The following is a 20,804-nucleotide window of genomic DNA, read 5'->3' as shown; positions in this document are numbered from 1 at the left end:
TACACAAATATCAGATATAAAGCAGTACTTGAATGCTTGAATGTTTATTATGTAATGTTACAATCATCATTAGATGGTTTAGACCTGTACTTTCCTACTCCCTATAGTCATATATGCAATTATTTTATTAAAAAGGTTTATTATACCACTGTAACTGTATGTTGTCATGTTGAAGCAATGCCTGATATTTTTCACATCACTCACATATATATTTAACTTGCAAAGAATTACTTTTGGTTTTTACTTTGCTATATAGGAAATTCTGAGAAATTATTGCACTGTAGCACTAAGTACTGCAGTAAAAACCTGTTAGTTTTCACAAATATTACTATGTACTTTTCAAATCCAATACGCACAATGTGAAATAGTATGTACTTGAACTGCAATGTAAAAATATTTAGCTACCACAAAGTCTGTTTCATTCACAACATGCATTGTTATTCTAGGTCAAAATGAACCACTCAAAAACCTTTACTATAATAAAGTAATGATATAGTCACAATTAATTCCTGATTATATCGAAATATGGAATCTTAATTACATGAAATGCATAGCTATAAATCAAAAGAGGTTGCTTGGGTCAATGAAAAAAGAGGATAATTAGCTTATCCTATGTTATGGTCTTACCTACAAAATATTCACACATTACATTACAACTTTTATTGACCTTTCCTCTTTTTTCCTTACAGTGAATTTTGATCACTTCCAGATTCTCAGAGCCATTGGAAAGGGCAGCTTTGGGAAGGTAAGCAGCATGACTACATCCAGTTAATTTACATACTTAGCCTGAGATCCACCCACCTCTCTTCCCCTATGATTTTCTTTGGGATATAATTGAAGTTGTGAACAATAGTCATTGTCAATATGCTATAGTGAAGTGTCTACATGCATCCTAAGTTATTTTTGAATTTTTGAAATGAGTAGGCTATAGACACTAAAATAATGACCATTTAGTAATAGTATACAATTAGGAAACAAAGGAACCTTACATATGTCAAAAACAAAAGTAAACTAGTGATTTTTACTATTCTACACAATCCTTGCCTATACACTTCCTGTGAGAAGGATAAAATAATACATCTCATTACGTCAGGGTGTATATTCATTTACTGTGTTCTTAGAATTATGTGACTTCAATTCAAACTCTCTAGCTAATTCTCTAGCTAATCCATAGTCCAATGTGCTGCCTTCATCTTAAACAATTTTCCCCAAATGTGATTGGATAAGCCACAGCAGAGGATCTGCTACAGTAGATCCAACGGTTCTTATTTAGTTGATATTTTGATAACTTATTCGTAGTGCTTTATTGTCTTAGTGTTTCTGAACTACAAGCTAGTTTTTCTTCATTCATTTGTCTGTTCTGTTGCAGTAGTTTTTCCATGTTTTAACTTTAGCCTGCTAAAATATGTTGCTGGACCCACATTTGGAATGTGGTCCACCAGCTGTAGGAGTGACATTCCATATATATGTCTAGTTTATAGACTATAAATGATATAGCTTATATATATTTAATCTATATACTTATTCTAAATAATGTTGATTAACTTTGCTTAATTGTGAGTTTGCCATATTCTTCAATGCTGTCACATCAAGAAGCATGAGCTAGAAAAAAAAATGACAGGGGATTTGGGACAGACCAACTATGACTCAGTGTTCTCTTTATGTCAGTTGCACATACACAGAGAGAGACTGGGATCTGTGCTGTTGGCAGAATGTCACCATGGCTCATCTCTCAGGGAGTTTCAGTGTCTAATTACTTCAGTGTTCTCGTTATCGGAATGAGATGGCCTGCTTAAGTGGGCCTTGTGTAATTACATTAGGATTTTCAATTAATCTGAACCATAATGGTTAATTAATTTCACTGGTTTGTTTTTGCCTTTTATATTTTTGCCCAGTTCTAAGTGATTTTGTGCTTGGGTCTCAGTGGGAAAGTAGGAATTATGGTGCATACTAAATACCACCCTCAGTAATAATGGAGTGAACTCTTGTGTTATATATTGTTAGCAGGTCTCACTAGGGATGTGCACTGTGCAGTTCTTTATCATATGCAAATTAGAGACAGCACTTTGTTCTAATGTGATGTAAATGCAAATTTCCTATTGTTTTTACTTCAGCTGAATCTGTTTTCCTTAGTATGTTTCTTTCAGTGATAAGCAGAGATTGATCTTCTCCACCTCATTCAATATAGCAACTAATTTCAGCAATGCAGACAAAGTGTAACATGGATTCCTGCTTTTCAACAAGTTTTTTTTATGTTTACTATCTGGTTCTCAAGAAGGGTCTTTATTACTTTATTGCATATTTATTTCTTAGAGCTGTTAGACAGGTTTCTTGAATTTAAAGTGTTTAATACAAATCTCAATAACTGGTAGGCATATAAATAATGAAGTGTGTTTTGTCATTGGAAGTTGTAGTTATCCTCGACAGCTATAATAATAATAATAATAATAATAATAATAATAATAATAATAATAATAATAATAATAATAATAATAATAATAATAGGGGGAAATTGAAAAATAGACAGGTTAAAGAATCTGAGTGCTTTGACAAGGGCCAGATTGTAATGGCTAGACCACTAGGTTAGAACATTTTCAAAGCAGCAGGTCTTCTGGGGTGTTTCTGTTTTGCAGTGATTAGTACCTTCACAAAAGTGGACCAAGGAAGAACAACCAGTGAACTGCCAACATAGTCATGTACCCTTATTGCTCATGTGCACCCAAGACTCATTGATGCTGTCCAAACCCACAGAAGAGCTACTGTAGCACAAATTGCTGAAAATGTTATGGTAAAGTTATCTGGCTATGATTGACAAGCATCAGAACATTTTTACACTGGACCATGGACAGTTGAAGAATGTGTCCTGGTTTAATGAACCACATTTTCTTTTGCATCATGCCGATGGCCAGATGCATTTGCATCACATGCCTGAGGAAAATATGGCACGAGGATGCACTGTGGGAAGATGGCATGCCAGAGGAGGCAGTGTGATGTGCTGGGCAATGTTCAGCTCTGAAACATTAAACAGACAATGTACAGCCCTTCATGGCAACAGTATTCCCTAATGGCAGTGTAATCATTCAGCGGGATAATGTGCCCTGCTTTACTGTAAAAATTATTAAGGAATGGTTTAAGCATCATGTCATAGGGTTCAAGGTGTTTTGGCCTCCATATTTCAAAGATCTCAGTCTGTTCTGTGGATTGTTCTGCACAAGGCCCGATCCATGGAGCCCAATCTTACAACTTACAGGACTTAAAATGTCAGATACCACTTCAGATGTCTTGTGGAGTCCATGTCATGACAGGTCAGAGCTGTTTTGGCAGCATAATTAGTGTGTAAAGCTATGGCTGAATAGTGTATTGACCTGCTGATTATAATTTGTACTGTCTGTTGTTTTGTTCCGGTGATGAATCTTGAATAATGGTTAGTGTATTAATCTGACTGATCTGGTTGCTCCTCTGTGTTATTAGAGAATGTTTTATTTCCTCCTTCATCTCACTCTTCTTTCTCCAGTTCCTTTGCTCTCTCAATTTCTTCATGATTTCAAACAAAATTGTTCACGAAATAAGTGGCCTGTTTGGAACAGCACATCAGCATACAAGATGGAGTGCATTACCATTTCAATGCATGTTAATTTTCATTCCAGCTTCTTCGTCTTTCCCTTGAGGCAGTTGTATTGTATTTCAAAACAGGAACAGGCCGTGTTAATGATGCAAAAGAGATATTGGAGGGGTGACAGGGGGAGTAAATATACTGGGGCTGTGTTTATACATTTGTACACAAGTTTAACACATTACATCAGTTGCTAAAATGTTAAAATGGCAGGAATGTATTTACATCTGTTTTTCTGTAAATTTATACTTCTAGAACAAATTACTACATAAAGGAACTGCTTGATACCAGTCATCAGGATATGTTATTAGTGTAGGTCAAGGATTTGAATGCATGTTTAAACTAATGTACATCCGAAGAAAAAAATAAAAATCAAAAAGGCAAGATATTAACTTAGCTGTGTGTGAAAAGATAACTGTGCATCATACATATACGTAGATGTTTGTCAAGCTTAGATACTAATGAGATAATGAACCTACAAACATGGTTTTATTTTATTTTAGCTTGCTAATTAAATATATTTAAGCAGTGAATGTCATACTTTAATCTAGTTGTTGGCTATGGCCCATATCAAATAGACATAGCCTAATAGTCTAAGTTTAGGTATACACTGAAGCAAGATGCACACAGGCCATTACCAACACTGTAGATATTGCAGCATATGAAGCTGTAAAATGAATCCAACAGAGCAAAACTCAACTAATTAATCAGTGATTATTTTAGCACTGAGTATGTGATTAGATTACTGAGTAAACAGTCATGCCAAGAGTGATGATGAGGCTCTGGTTTGTTAATTGTCCTGATTGACATTTACCTCAGGAAATGAAAGAGAGAGTGTGTGGATGATGCTGATTATCAAAGAGATTTCCATCATACATTTACATTTTTGATAAAGGCTCACTAATGTGATTTTTCCATAAATAGATTAGGTTACAATTGTAGAGAAAATTGTGTGTTTCCTTGATCTAGATGGTAATCTGAGGAGATCAGAGCTAGAAATCTTACATGTAATTATAATTCATTTTAAACCTATGGGTTATCCACCATCTTAAAAAAAAATCTAAAAAATTGTTAATAAACAATTAAAGTCTTTGTCTCACTGCACCAGTCTGTAGGCCGTGAATAAATATAGGTATAAAAGTGGAAATATTGTTTAGACCAGATGTTTATGTTCACCCAGGCGAAAGATATTAAAACTCACTTTTTCTTCTACAACTTCTTGAAATATTTTTGCTCATTCCTCCTGACCGACTGGTGTAACTCAGTCAGGCTTGTGGGCATACTTGCTCAGACACACTTTTTACTTCACAAATATTCAGAGATATCCAGGGCATAGGCTTGTGATGGTCACTCCAGTTTCTTTACTTTGGACTTGCTTGAGATTGTTCTGCTAGAAGACAGAAGTTATTGCTAAGTTTTAACTTTCTGGCTGATGATTTGAGGTGCTGCATGAGTATTTCTGTATAATCCATCTTCCTAATGATCTGTGTTCTGAAGGGAATCAGTCCATGAACCAGCAAAACACCCCTACAAAATTATGCTTCTTATTTGAGATAATGTTCTTCAGATTACGTTCCTCAGGATTCCCCTTTTTCAAAACATATCAATCAAGAGGTCAAGTCAAGACGCTTATATAACTATTGCAGTACACATTGAAATGAGAAAAAGTTTTTCCAGGACCATAGTTCTACAAAAAACAAAGACAGACATGTATATGTTTATACTGTACTGTACATGATAAAAACAGCAGTGTGTAAGCTTTATCATTTCCTGCCTACTGCCTATTTCTGAAGGTATAGAGAGGGCAGCTGAGGTAAAATACAAATTAAATCAGAGGAAATTATTTCTCTTTGCATCTGACAAGCACATTGGGGTTCAAAAAGTTCAATGAACTCTTTTGGGATTCTCATCATTTCCTGTATCCATTCAGCTGTGCTGTTTTATATGAAGCAGTGCAGGTTGCCATGTTTGCTTGTGGGGATAAAAGGGCTTCTCTCAGCATGTGAGGTATGTTTTAGTATTCCTCCCCCCTGTTCGTCCTTCCTCTTCTCTCTGCCATCACCCACAGCCCATCACTTAACAGTGGGTGTGTTTCTGCACCCTGCTGTGATGTATGGGGCATGATGTGTTCCTACTGTGGATTCTGCAGCCGTGGTTTATCTGTGTTCCCTCCATTTAGGAGTAAACTGGGCATATAGCACTGCTATCCTGTCAGTTATAGCAGTTAAATATATTTTTAAGTACACATGGGAGTAGTCCTTTGAAATATCTCTGAGCAACCAGCATGAGCTCACCATGATGCAAAAAAGGAAGTAATGGGAGATGGGAAAATCCCTCACTCGATAGCATCATCTGCACTCACTAGTCACTTTAATAGGAACACCTGTATCACTGATGCATACAAATTCATTCAATTAACCAATCAGACAATTATGATGCAGCTGGTCAAGCATACGTTTATGCAAATACAGATCCAGAGCTTCAGTTAATAGACAGCTGAAAACTGGACTAAGCACAGGGTTTGGCTTCCAATTCTCAAGTGGCCAGTGTGGGTATCTTATTTGGTTTCTTATTTTTGGCTGTCCAGAATGAAACTTATTGTCATCATCTACCAAAGGCTTTTTGTCAGATCACGCCAATCTGGACATTCTCTTCTGATCCCTCTGAGCCACAAAATACCAAATAGATAATATTATACATATAAGATTTATTACAAAGCTTCAAGATTAATATTAGACTTTAAATTAAATGTGTTTTTATTTATCCTCAATAAACAAACCTGAGGTGACCGTGGCAAGGAAAAAGTCCCTTAGATGGAAGAGAAAGAAACCTTGATAGGTTTAAAGGGGAACCTATCCTCATTTGGGTGACACTGGAGGGTGTGATTGTAAATTGTTATAAAAATCAAGCACCTAGGCATGATAGAACACCTTTGGGATGAATTAGTGTGGAGGTCTTCTTGTTTATCATCAGTGCCTAACCTCACAAATGTTATAGCTGCAAAGGGTGGGCCAGCTCCATATTAAAACCTACAGTTTAAGAAGAAGATGTCATTCTTGTGCATGTAAAGGCAGACGGCCCAAAACATTTGGCAATATACTTTTCAGTGATCAGAAACTGAAAGAGTTATCCATAACACAGTGTCAGTGCCAAGGGAAAAGTCAATGCATGAAAATTGGAGAAAACAGATCAAAAGTCCAAGAAAAGAAATCAATAGTAGCCAGAAGGTTTAGAATTGCAAGGAAGTAAACAAAACAAACTGAAATGTATTTCATTTGAAGAGGTGATTACTAAAAGGGGAAGCAGGTACAGTAAGTGTACAGTAAGTGGTAACCTGGTCAATTTTGTTTGGATGTGTTGAGGGGTGTAGGTGGTAATCTGTTAAGGAGTCTAGGAGTTTCTGGTGATGTGACAGATACAATCTAAACTAGGTCTTATTTTGTATCCGACTGCTATACCTATAACAATACAATGTACAGGTCATGGGTTCAAATTCCAGCCATGTAAAGTACTTCCTTTTCCTATTTCTTTTGTTATGCCTTTCTGGCATTTTGTTTTAAGGTTGTCCATCCATCCATCCATCCATCCATCTATTCATTCATCCATTCATCCATCCATGCATATGAGATTCTTATCAAAGTGAGCTCTCAAGAACAAGTAGTGGAATATGTTTGCCTTTTTATGCAATTATATAGAAATTGATCCTAAAATGTCACAGCAAGGTCATATATCAGAAGCAGTTTTTCTTCAGTAACTCTCTTCTTGCTTGTCAGAACAATATAGAAATGTTACTTATACATTCTTATCCAAGAACTGAAAGTCAGTTTCAAAAGTTTGAAATGTCTGAAATAGTTTTTCCTCAATAGCTTCCTTTCTGTTTGAAGTCTAATTCAAGCTATTTCATGCATACAAATTACTAACAAGAAAGACTAGATTTGTTGGAAGTGAAGGCATCTTTGTCGAAAGCACTTATGTCAAGTTTTACTTTTTTCACTTTAACATACATCCGTCTACTGGACCTTTTTTCCAGCTGTCTCCAGGAGCAGTTAAATTTTTTTTATTTCTGCTTCCCATGCTCAGTGCTAAGTCCTTCTCTTTTCTGCTTTCCTTGGGGATTCAAGGTGATGATGTGCTGGTTGATACTTGTAGTAGGCTTGTGGAGCATCTTTTTTTTTTCCTAAACTGGCTGCTGTCTTGCCCTCTGTCACAGCTGTTCATTTCTGATGGTATTGGACAGACAGATCTGTATATTCCTCCATACAGACAAGTGTTGATGATGGTAATAGACATCATGGTCCCACACAGCATAGGTGGTTTTGGGCTTCAGTATTAGACACAACAGAAAAGTGTTCACGGTTCCTCAAGTCCTAAGTTTGCATCCTGCCTGATGACGACACTGTCCAAAAAAGAACATCTGTCAGTCAGAATGATATTAGCCAATCACAAACATCTGTGAGATATTTTAGAGGGAAGTTAGCAGTTTCCTGTGAGTGTGTTCAGCTGCTCAATGGCTCTGCATGAACAATAGTTCAAAAAGATGAAGTGGCTACTCTTGTCTTAGAGGAAACACATGCTAGTTAGTAGTTGTCATATTATATTGGAGAGATTAGGAAGAAAAATTGGAGTTGGGGTGGTGTTGGTTTGACATTGGTGTTGCATTGGATCTTACCTTGGTACAGAGTCCCAGATGTGCTTTAGATTCAAGAAGGCTTCTCTAACTTTGCCAATTTTTGACATCGGCATCTGTGCCTCCGGCTTGTCAGTGACTCTGCTTCATAGACAAGCTCTGAATAAAACATTTTCCTTAGACCTAGTATTATACATTATAGACATGCAACACAATTAGATTTTTTTTCACACAATATAAGGCAGATTATTTTATATGCATTTCAGACAAGCTACAGGTTAGAGATGGGAGCTCATCATCAGAGATCCCGCAACACATTAAATGCTTTTCCAATGCTTTCATAAATTCATAACTGAAAATTATTAGCTTTTTCTGTCAGAGACATCTAATCGAACTAATGAGAATTGCAAAAAAAAGTGTGCTGCCACAAAGGAACAAGTGATTGTACTGAAAAATTACCCCTGGAGAAATATGCTGCTCTAAGCCCACAGGCAAGATTGAAGATTGTCTACACTTTTTTTTTGGTGGATGGATACCAGGCTGACCTGATTTTTTCTGAACATTATGAATGTGATGGATAAATAAGCCTTTATTTAATCAGGTGAAATAAACACATGCAAGTGTGTAATGATTACTTATTGATGAACTTAAAGTTCAATTTGCCTTCAGCGTATATCTTTATGATCTGTAAAGCACTTAAACAAACCCATGTTTCAGAGCAGAACTCAACACGCCATTGTGAAGTTATATAACATATAAAACATGCATTCAGCAGTGACAGGTGTATGATGCACTGTGTCAATAATAGGCACGTTGGAAATATTTATAATAACACAGTATTCGAGTCCTTTAAATGAGATGTCTTCAGTGAAATATTGAAAAAGATGGCATGATATGATAATGCTTTTAGAAATTCTCACCTTTTCTTTTAATTATATGCTATTTCTTGTCTTAGAGTTAAGTCAATTCAGGCTGGAGATGTTGAAAAAATTTAATAGTAGTGTGTGTGTGTGTGTGTGTGTGCATTTTTATGCCTCACTGCTTTGCAAATAGCATCTGCGCTCTAGAAACACTTTCATTTCTACTGCCTGTCGCTGAAGATATAGAGAGGGCTGCTGAGGAAAAATACAAATTAAATCAGAGGAAATTATTTCTCTTTGCAGCTGACAAGCACATTGGGTTTTGAAAAGTTAAATTAACTCATATGGGATTCTCATCATTTCCTGTATCCAGTCAGCTGTGGAGTGTGTGTGTGTGTGTGTGTGTGTGTGTGTGTGTGTGTGTGTGTGTGTGTGTGTGTGCGTGTGCGTGTGTGTGCGTGTGCGTGTGTGTGTGTGTGTTTGTGTTGCTTACTATGTACTTATTATTATTATTTGAGACACTTTAAATATACGTTATGTCTTACATAGAAGAGTCGAGAGTATTTATTAATGCTGAAGAGAAAATTTGGCTCTATTTACATTTATCTATTTATCTATTATTTCATTTATCTATTACTATTTAAATGTATTATTATTATTATTATTATTATTATTATTATTATTATTATTATTATTATTATTAGAATTAATCTTAACATGTGATCTGACATTTATTTGGAAAAATAATAATACATAATATAGGAATATTGTATAAAATTCTACTTAATAGTTATATCTAATTTAAATGGCTGAGGTAAATTATGGAAAATGTCAATGACCATTATCTACTAGAACTTTTTTCAAATGCTTTCTGTAGCTTACTTCACTTCATGATTTTTTTGTTTGTTTGTTTTATTTCAGTTATCTTCTTTATTATTCTGTAAAATATAGTTATTACCATTTTGTTTTTGTATTTGTTTTAGCCACTCTGTTGATCCACCCCTCTCCTTGTGAATTTAAGGCCACAGGTAAACATCATTCTGCATAAGCTCCTGATACATCTTCAAATACACTGAGCCCCTGATGACTATTAGTCATTCAAACCCTGAGGCAGCAAAGCAGCTCCACTCCATTATAACCCCACATACAAACTTATCAACTGAATCTGGAGCCTGTTGCCCAAAGCATGAAGCTCATTTAATGCTTAGTTTAATCTAACTGTGGGTTTTCTGTCTCAAAACAGTGGACTTTTTTTTATGAGTGAACTTCTACTTCATGTATAGTCTGTTCTGAAGCAGAGTAAATTCAGGACCACAGACTATAAACAACCACTGGACAAAGCAGCTGTCAAAAATACTACATTTATTCAGTGAAATACCAAATCTAGCTTCTTACAAGCTGGATGTGGCCTTAAACAATCCTTAAAGGTCCCCTGGATTTAGGTTCAGAACTTGTGCAAGGATCACATCACATCACAAGGGTTTTACGGATCACAGAAATAAATCCTTTGGCTTTTCACAATGATTCTATGTTTCTATCATTGTGAGATGCAGGGGGAATTTCAGCAAAGTGAATATCATACCTGTTCCGGTTTCTAGAGTTTAAATGGTTTATTATCATTTGCTAAATGCTGGGCTGACATTATAGATCACCAAAATATGATTTAATTGCTTTTGCGGACTGAGAATGTCCTATATATCCAACAACTAGTTACCCTAATGTCAGGACTCAGCCCGGACTTTGGCCACGTTTTGTGTCACGTGTCTGCCCCGCCCTTGTCTCTTCCTCCCCGCCTCTGCACACCTATTCCTTATGTGTTTTATTGTCATGTCTATTTAGCTGTCATCTGATGTTGTCATCTGTCGTCGTATCATGTCTGGTATTGTCTGTGTCCTTGTCCCCGTTTCGTGTTTTTTAGTTAATAAACCCTTTTATTTTAGCTATCCTGCATTTGGGTCTGTTTTTATCCCCACGGCGCTGACACCTAAACCTTAAACTTTATCTTCTAAATCTCTAAACCATACATTATTATTTTACATGGAAATTCTGTAATATTATATACTTAAATGAACTAATCTAGTGAACATGTGTGCAGATCCTTCACTGCAATCCCCAGTTTCTTGGATAATAAATTTTTAGTGTATTATACATGTATTAGTAACACAGCAATTAACTGCTATCATTTTTAAACTGTTTTCTTGACTGTGACCTGATTGACACACTGACACAGTCTTCTGAAGAAAAAGTAAACAGCTTAGGATCTTTTTTACACTTCATTGTAATGAGCAGTTGCAAAACCTGCACCTGAACTGATTGGAAATGACTATCGAAGACACCATTATAATAGAATTTTCTTATAATTTTTAAATGACCATAATTGTTTAATTGTAAATCTCTTATATTTAGTGAAGATTTATGAAGACGAATGCTGCATGTTGTGTTAATAAATGTAAATAAAATGACTGACACAATTAAAAGTGAGCAAATAACTGACACAATTACAAGTTCACTTTATATTAATGAGGTCTGACATTAATTTTAATTTCACCTCACTATTTCTGTTTCTTAGCAGCTGCTAAGTATTCAAGCAATGTCTTTAAACAGGAAGATGTTTGGGAACAGAGTAATACCCAGTTGTCTTCATAACACATTTTCCCAACCTACTTTGTGTAGATATGGTAAGATTTTGCAATTCTAAAATTAGAAATAAAGTCTACGGTCATTTCATACTGATGTGACATGAACTCAACTTGAATGAAGATACTGCTGCACACCTATACTTTGTTATATTCCCATATCAAGTGTTTAGTTTCTTCACAGCTCTCTGACACTGTTGCCCAAACTCAGCAGTTCCTTGACCCAGAAAAAGAAATTCTTTTATTTTCTGACTCTACTAGTTCTAACACGGCACAATAGCCTTATTTCACCGAGCCATTCCATCCCATGAGGATCGCAATGTGACAACAATGAATAGTGTTGCTAAGTATAGCAGAACCGAGGGGATAAATAAAGCTCAAAAAAAGCCAACAGGCCCACCAAACACTGCAGGCCACTCATTCATAACCATGACCAGCATGCTTTGAAGCCTAATGAGAAAGTACATCCAGTAACTGCTACAGTACACTTAGGTTAACCAGAATGTGTGTTCCTCTTCTGTAATGTTTTTCTGTAGCAGGCACTGAGACGCACTTGACAAAAATGTATAAACATCCAATTAGTATGCTGTTCATTAATTTAATGAGTATGCTATATGAAAAGTTTTGGTTTTATAGTGTTACAGCAATGTTGTCAAAGAGAGGATTTGTGGTAAAGTAATATGTGTCCGTGCAAGTACTAAATAAGAAGCTGGTTATGTAATTAAAGAGTTTAGAGACTTCTTCAAGCAAAATAAATAATTAAATCATAAATAAATAAATAAACAAGCAAACAAACAAACAAATAAATAATTAATTAATAAATAAATAATTTGCAGCACTTATCCACAGTTTTACCATGATTTTCCTTTGTTGTTCCCTCTCTCTAAACAGTAAAATCATATACAACAGAGTATGCTAAGAAGTGCTCTATTGTACGTTGTTAAATATTAATCATTCCATTAGAACGGTATTTGAAGAGGTTTACTGTCTTTAAGTTGTTAAGACATAATCCCCTGTTTGCTGCCTATACACCTGACTCATTTGCTCTTCAGAAAGGAAGTCTTGCCTTTCAAATGCTAATAGGTGTACCTTTATGTGTGTATACAGTATGTTCCCAAGGGAGTAGCCAAATAGCATTTTAGTGAGAGTTTAGCAGTTAAGGTTTTGGACTTTCGAATGCTGATTGAATGATTTGAAGGTTGTGAGTTTAAATCCCAGGGCCACTAAACTGCTGTTGCTGAGCTCCAGAACAAGGCCCTTTAACCCTCAATTGCTGTTGTATAAAAAAATTTGAAAATATTTGGACTCTTCTTGTGAGCATAAAAAAACTTTTCTAATATCAGATCAACATTAGCACTGATTGTGTTATTTCAAGCCAAAAGTCAAAAAGGAAGCGACAGCTAGCTGGGTAGATGAATCTGAAAAATGGTGTATCATTTCATATATGTTATGTCATTATGTACATTTAAAATGCTAATGATTTTTTACATGTACAGAAAATATTATTTAAAATCAAAGTGAGAGGAAGATGTGATGAATTGAACTGTGTAATGCATCATGCCTGTCAGGACAAATATATGTTTCTTGTTTGGTCATCTCTCAGTTTCTCAGAGAGATGTGACAGGTCTGGATGTGTTCTGCTGATTCTTTTGCTTGTACGATTTTCTTTCTTTTTTTTTTTTTTTTAATAAATAGAAGCACTGACAGCTTATTTGCAGGCCTTTTGTGACATGTTATGAACTGTCTGCATTATAACTGTGTTTTTATGGGGGATGTCTGAAGTGATTATGATTTCATTTGTCTTGCATATTTGACTTCTTGGGATTCTTGTCTGCATTCTATAATATATTCATTAGATGTTGATCCTATGCTGGTTTACTTATGCATTAGCATAGTTAGCATTCAGTGTAGGGACTATGAGGTGTATTGTGCACTTAATGGAGAAAATGGAATAAAGCTCCATTGTGGGAAAGGTAATTGAGCTACTCTGTCGATTGGAAATGTATTCCCTTGGGAAATTCTTCTTATGATGTTTACTTTCTTCATCTCAGTCAGCCACATGGATTCTTACTATAAATATGTCGTTTAGCATGCAGGAGAGTCTTCTCAACAGTCAGGATGATGATGGGATGCATCGATGAGCCAAAGCTGTCAGGGCTGCTGTATTTTTCAGGGAAGATAAGCAAGTCTTGCACCTGGTAGCCTCAGATTACAGCTATTGTCCATATGTCTATCATATGTATGTATACAAAATGGCATTCCTGTGTTTGGAGCTCATGTGCAGTCTGTTGACTGGCTGGTACTCACTGGCTCTGTTGGCCAGAACGCCATCATTAGCTTCCCTGCAGTGTGTGAACTGGCAAACCCCTTTGTATCCAATCAGTTAAGCAGCAGGACAGAACCCTCTTTTTAAACAGTTGGCTCTTTATCATCCTATTTAGTCCGTGATTGGGGCTGAAAAGCAGGTGTTCATAATGATTGTTTACCAGTGGAATAATTTCAGTTTGCACAATGCTCAATTCCTTAGTATTTTGGACCATTTGGATTGAATTCCCTTCTATTTGGCGTCTTTATCCAAAGAAGTGGCTCACTGTGCATCCATCTGCCTGACAGAGGAACATACCCAAACTACAGAAACTTGGCTGCCCTCAATCTTATGTCTAGGCCATACTCTAGTGACGGCAAATTAAAGCGATTATATATTAATTTTTCAGCCATCAGGGGCCCAAAAAAGCATTTGGTAACTTTTGCCAAGCACACAGGCTACCTAGAAATCTCCTAGAATCCTTGAGCAATACACAGCCTTATCCAGCCAGAGTTCAGAGTAAATCCAATATTGTTCCACGTCCTCCTTTAGACATCATTTTTATCCTCCAATTTTGTCTGTAAATGGATGATGAGATCATTTTGCAGAGACCAGCTACCTCTTTCATGCCCAATGCTGTGTTGTGGCTCATAGGGAAGGTGTTTATCTGTGTTACAGGAGATGAAAATGCCATCCTGAGGCATTGTTTTTGTCAGAGTTGTCTAGGGTGAATTGCCTGGGAGATTGCTAGATCATCGCTGGGCCAGGCAGGGGCTCAAATAGTGAATCGTTTTAATCCATTTACAGCCTTCCACTTGCTCCTACTGCTTGGTAGATTAATGTAGCTCTAGCATCACTGCTCGATAGATTCTTATAGTATATCAATCATTCCCAAACCTCCTGCTGGAGGAACTTTCTCAGCTACAGTACATCTGAACTAATTACTTCAGATGACCTTGTTCAACTAGAATGAGGATGCTAGATGTATTAGATGTACTAAATGTATGCATATGCTTTACTGTTGGCACTAATTACTTGCTAGTAATGCTTGCTAGTAGTCATTTTTGAGAATATTTAGCCATTTGGTAGTAGTGTTAAATGTGAATCATTTTTGGCTCATTTTCTGTGCAGCTTCTCTTATCCTTGTCCTGAGTGGAAAGGGTTCTGATGAGACCCGGACCTCTGTAATCACAAAGCACTGCAGTCTTAAAACTGTTTTTGTGCTTGTAATCATCACTACAGAAGAAAACCACTGACACCAGACCAGCTCCTAGATCTACTCAGCTACAAACATGAGTGTCTGAGTGGGTCTCTGAGCTATGCAGCATAGAGGAAAATGGGTCTCATCAGGAGTGCAGAACTGAGCATCTGATTGCTCTCACTCCCGTGAGACTGCAGACTTATGCCTGGAAATAGGAAATGTAATAATGTGAGGTTAATTAACTCTGGAGTCAGCAGTGTAACCCTCTGTAGGACGACAATGATAGGTTGTAGACAAAGAAGAAGCAGACAAATAATCAGGAAGATCAGCTAAATAGAAGAGAATAGAGGGAAATGGTGCTTTAAAAGAAAAGTAACAATGCTAAAAAAGGAGAAGTGAAAAGGCTGGAGAATGCTGGAATAAAAATTAGACATAATGCAGTGTTGTCACAACCGGGAGGAGGAAGACAGACCCAGATACAGGACAGCTACAAATGAACAGGGTTTAATAACTAATAACTAATAATACAGAGGCACATGGCGAGGTAGATGGGGGAGCAAGGCACACGGCGAGGCAGGTGGGGGGAGCAGGGCATATGGCGAGGCAGCCAGAGAGGGCCGAGCGACGTCCACAGCCGAGCTGAAGGGCCGAGAGACGTCCACAGCTGAGCTGAAGGGCCGAGCGATGTCCACAGATGAGCTGAAGGGCCGAGCGACGTCCACAGCCGAGCTGAAGGGCCGAGTGACGTCCACAGCCGAGCTGAAGGGCTGAGCGACGTCCACAGCCGAGCTGAAGGGCCAAGCACAACCCCCGATGCACCACGGCCAGACCCACGTCTTGACGACCAGAATAAGAGGGAGGGTGGGAAATATCCTCCGCCACGGGCCTACAACATCCCCCACAGAACGGAAGTGAGGCAACGTCCTCCTTGGAAGGAACCGGACGTGGAGCGACGTCCCTCACCGAATAAAATGCGGAGCGATGTCACCGATGAAAGAAAAGAGTCCAGGAAGACTGGCAGAATAGTCCAGGAGGAGGAGAGAAAAAAATGTGCTCTAATAAGCCGCTCCAGGCTGGAAGCTATCCTGCTCATCCGAGTCAAGGCGGAATCATTCTGTCACAACCGGGAGGAGGAAGGACAGACCCAGATACAGGATAGCTTCAAATAAATAGGGTTTAATAACTAATAATACATAAAACAGGAACACAGATGAAAACTAAACAGGACAAAGGATGAGGGTACACTGACGTTACATTGACAATACACTGATGATGATTCCACAATGCCATTGGCAACGTGGCACGGTTAAATAGACACAACGATTAATACATAGGGAACAAGTGTGTAGAGATGGGGAGGAGTAAACAAAGGCAGAGCAGACACGTGACACGGAACATACACAAACACACATGGCCAAAAGTCCGGGCTGACAAGTGTATTGTAGGTATGAATCAAACACTGGTACAAAAACATCCATGAGTGAGAATCTGATCCGGCTGCAGGAAGTGAACCAAAATGGTTCTTTTTCTAACTTCGCTCAGTGTTTCACTATGGGAATCACTTTGGGCGTGAAAACTACGGAAGCTCTTATGACACCACATCTGTCTTTGACAGACAGGTCGACCTGCGACCAGGCTCCGCCCTGTTTATATCAGACAGGTCGAACCCTGTCTACGTCATTCGCGCTTTCTTCCCGTGAGAGACTGTAACAAGCTCTTTCAGCTCTTTGAAGCTGCCTCGACAGCCCATCTGCCGTGAGCTAGTAAGAGCTGGGCGGACATGATGGAAGCCGAATCCCCAGACATGCCTCTGCAGTTCGATGGCCTTCTTATGCAGGTGGATGACGAACTGGGGGACGAGGATGCAGATGGGGATGCTAACTCTGACCTCCTCGATCTGGGCATGGACGATGAAGAGGAGGAAGACAATTTCCCCTTCCCAGTCCAACAGTCTAGACCACCTATCTCGACTGATTCGGCTCCCCCTGCTGACAGCAGCCTGCACGAGGTGTGCAAACGGGCCACGGCGAAGCCGGGCCTTGCCTGGCCAGCCGCCAAAGCTGCCGAAGGAGCTGCGAGAGACCTTTACGATGGGAAAAGGCTGCCGCTGGCCCACTCGGCAGTGAGACAGCTCCTGCCTGCCGTGCCTGCGTGCATGAAGGAGATGTCTCGATATTGGTCTAGCCCCTTTAAGAGCAAGCTCCCCACCAAGGGGCACTCGATGTTGGAGATTCTAGGAATGGAGGAGCTGTGGTTGGCTGGACCCCCAGCAGTGGAGCCTTCAGTGGCTTATCACCTCCATCCGAATCGACAATCTGTTTCCTCCTCGGGTGTTCCGAACCCGGCACTCTGGGTAGAAATCTGTGTCGTGAATGACCTGATTTTGCGCTCCTCACACGGTGCGGTTCAGGGCTAAGAAAGCGGAGGTGATGGATGCCCCTTACGACCCGACTAAGGGTTTATTCGGGCCCGCTCTCGAGTAAATGAGAGAAACCAGCACCCTCAGAAAACAGGAGGATGAGGCTTTTGACCTGTTTGCCACACAAGCAGGCGGCGCGTCGACCCTCTCAGCCGACGCGGCAGGGCTTCGCAGCAGCTGCAGCATTGAGAGGGAGGCCGATGACCGCGAGAGCTGTGAGACCTGCTCACAGCGGACAGGTCGGTCAGCGACCGCGTCCGGATGGCTCCGGACCTTGGGGAAAGCAGTCATTTGTGGCCACGGCGGCTAGGAACCGTCCACCCCACCCCGAGGAAAGGAAGAAAAAGCGTGCGACCTGACACACAGGTTTTTTTCCCCGTCCTTCTCTCTCCGCCAGCGAAGAGAAGAAGGCGGGAGTTCAGCCCTTCTGTTCTAAGTTTGATAAGGGCTCATTATGTTCGCTCTCCTCCAGTTCAGAGTCAAGAGGGAGGTCAGAGCCATGTGCAGTGTCACCAAGCACTCACACACACAGGGGAATTGTTGATAAAACATGCATTATCACAGCCAAGCCATGGGCTGAGGGCGATATGCTCCCCAGGTTCGAGAAACATATCAATAAATGTTGCACTATCGCAGCCAGGCAAACAGCCGAGGGCGATTTGTTTAAAAAACCCCGAAAAATGCAAAGTCACGAAAAGCGCTCCCCCAGTCCCACCGCTGGGGGCAGTGCTTGCTTCCCCATCAGCAGGAGCCCGCACGGCACGTGTGATGATGTCATCACTGCGCGACATTGGCGGGGCAGAAGTATACGGGGGCCTTCTCTCTGCCCGCATAGCCAGCTGGCGCGCATGCGCGGTTCATTCATGGATATTAGCAACAGTTTCACGGGGATACAGACTCCAGTTTGCCATGAAACCACCTTGTTTCAACGGGCTGAACATGTCAGTGGCGGAGGGAGAATCGGCTCGTGTTTTGACGGCCGAAATCGAAACCCTCCTTCACAAGCAGGCAATCAGAGTGGTACACGGGGAGGAAAGCCGTCAGGGCTTCTATTCCCGTTATTTCGTAGCTCTGAAGAAAGGCGGCACAGCCCTCCGTCCTATTTTGGATCTATGTATATTAAACAAGCACCTCAGAAAGTATTCATTCAGAATGCTGACACACAAGGTGCTGTGTCGATCGATTCGCTCAAACGATGAGTTTGTGACGATAGATCTGGCGGACACATACTTCCACATAGACATTTATCCCTCTCACAGGAAATTCCTCAGGTTTGCATACCGGGGCACAGCATACGAATTTCAAACTATACCATTCGGGCTGTCGTTAGCTCCGAGGGTTTTTACCAGATGTGCGGAGGCAGCTCTGTTCCCGTTGAGGGGCAGGGGCATAAGGATATTGTCTTACATAGACGATTATCTGATATGCTTGTCGTCAAGAGAGCAAGCCATAAAAGACGCAGAGATTGTCCTGAATCACCTCAGAGACCTGGGTTTCAGGATAAACATGATAAAGAGCCGGTTGGTGCCCTCTCAACATACAGAGTATTTAGGGCTCAACTTGGACTCCCTTTCCTATCAAGTCACGTTGCCGGAAGAGAGAATAGCGTCTTTCACAAAATGTCTCGCTCGTTTTCAGAGGGGACGAGTGGTCCTGTACAGACTGTGCTTACGAATGCTGGGGCTTATGGCTTCAGTGATCGCGGTAGTGCATTTGGGGCTACTCAAAATGAGGGATTTTCAGCGCTGGATCGCACGTTTGCATCTGTGCTCTCGCCGGCATCTCAGCCGACCAGTGAGAGTCAATCATGAATGCGTCGAAGCGGACACTGGAAAAGCCCTGTGACGCTCGGGTCAGGGATTCCCTTAGGGGCGGTGTCATCGAGAGTAACTATGACAAGGGACGCGTCCTTAAAGGGTTGGGGAGCAACCCTAATGGGCAGAACTGTGAACGGCACGTGGCCACCACAGCTGATGCACAGACATATAAACTATTTGGAGCTATTAGCGGTGTGGCTAGCACTGAAACATTTTGTGAGTTTTCTCAGAGGTCAGCATGTTTTAGTGAAAACGGACAACACCACAGTGGTTGCTTACATCAACCGTCAGGGGGGTACACGCTCCCTTCAGCTGCATTGGTTGGCAAAGAAGCTGATTGTGTGGAGCGACACATGGCTTCTGTCTCTCCGGGCGACTCACGTTCCGGGGATCTTGAACAGAGGAGCAGATTTATTGTCCAGGGGAAATCCCCTTTACGGGGAGTGGAAACTCCATCCTCAGGTGGTGAGCCAGGTATGGCAGAGGTATGGTCAGGCTGCCGTAGATCTCTTCGCCTCGCAAGAAAACACTCAATGCCCTCTGTATTTCTCTCTGGTGGACGCAACTGCACCGTTGGGTGTGGATGCTTTAGCCCATCAGTGGCCGGACATGCTTCTGTATGCATTTCCCCCTCTGAGCTTAATCTCCCCCACTTTAGCCAGAGTGAGGGAGCAGTGTCTGTCATTAATTCTGATAGCCCCGCGCTGGCCATCCCGTCATTGGGTGGCAGAGATAGTTCAACTATTGTCAGGGCAGCCGTGGCCCCTCCCCCCACGGAGGGACCTCCTGTCTAAGGCGTGGGGGGGAATTTACCATCCTCATCCGGACATGTTAGCCCTCTGGGCCTGGCCTGTGAGAGGTGGAATCTGAATGTGGCTGGCTTGCCCTCGTCAGTTATACATACTATACAGAGTGCGAGAGCCTTCTCTACCCGCGCTCTTTATAGCAATAAATGGCGTGTTTTTGAAGAATGGTGTGGGCAGAGAGTGATTATCCCTTTTCAGTGCTCTGTTAGGGATATATTGTGCTTCCTCCAAGATCTGCTTGATAAAAGGAAGTCTTTCTCCACCATTAAGGTGTACCTGGCAGCTATTTCGGCCTGCCATGTAGGTTTTGGGGAAAAGTCGGCAAGCCAGCACCCTTTAATAAGTCGTTTTATGAAGGGGGCGCGCCGCATACGGCCGGTGTCTAGGCAGATGGTTCCTTCATGGGATCTGCCCATCGTCTTAGATGCCTTGTCTCAACATCCATTTGAGCCGATAGAGGCGGTGAGTCTTGAGTATATCTCTCTTAAGACGGCACTGCTCCTGGCTTTGGTGACAGCCA

The 20,804-nt window shown here is 40.4% G+C and overlaps 1 protein-coding gene across 1 annotated transcript in view; it reads left to right on the top strand.

The window, feature by feature from the left end:
• The window catches only part of LOC132847454 (serine/threonine-protein kinase 32C-like), an 86,629-nt gene that overhangs the window by 23,885 nt on the left and 41,940 nt on the right, over window positions 1-20,804 (top strand). The window contains exon 3 of the mRNA XM_060872753.1: window positions 690-745. Coding sequence (XP_060728736.1) covers window positions 690-745 — 56 coding nt within the window. The remainder of the gene's footprint in view (window positions 1-689; window positions 746-20,804) is intronic.

This window comes from Tachysurus vachellii, chromosome 6, assembly GCF_030014155.1.
Source record: "Tachysurus vachellii isolate PV-2020 chromosome 6, HZAU_Pvac_v1, whole genome shotgun sequence".
Lineage (NCBI taxonomy): Eukaryota > Metazoa > Chordata > Actinopteri > Siluriformes > Bagridae > Tachysurus > Tachysurus vachellii.
This window is presented reverse-complemented; position numbering and strand designations above follow the sequence as displayed.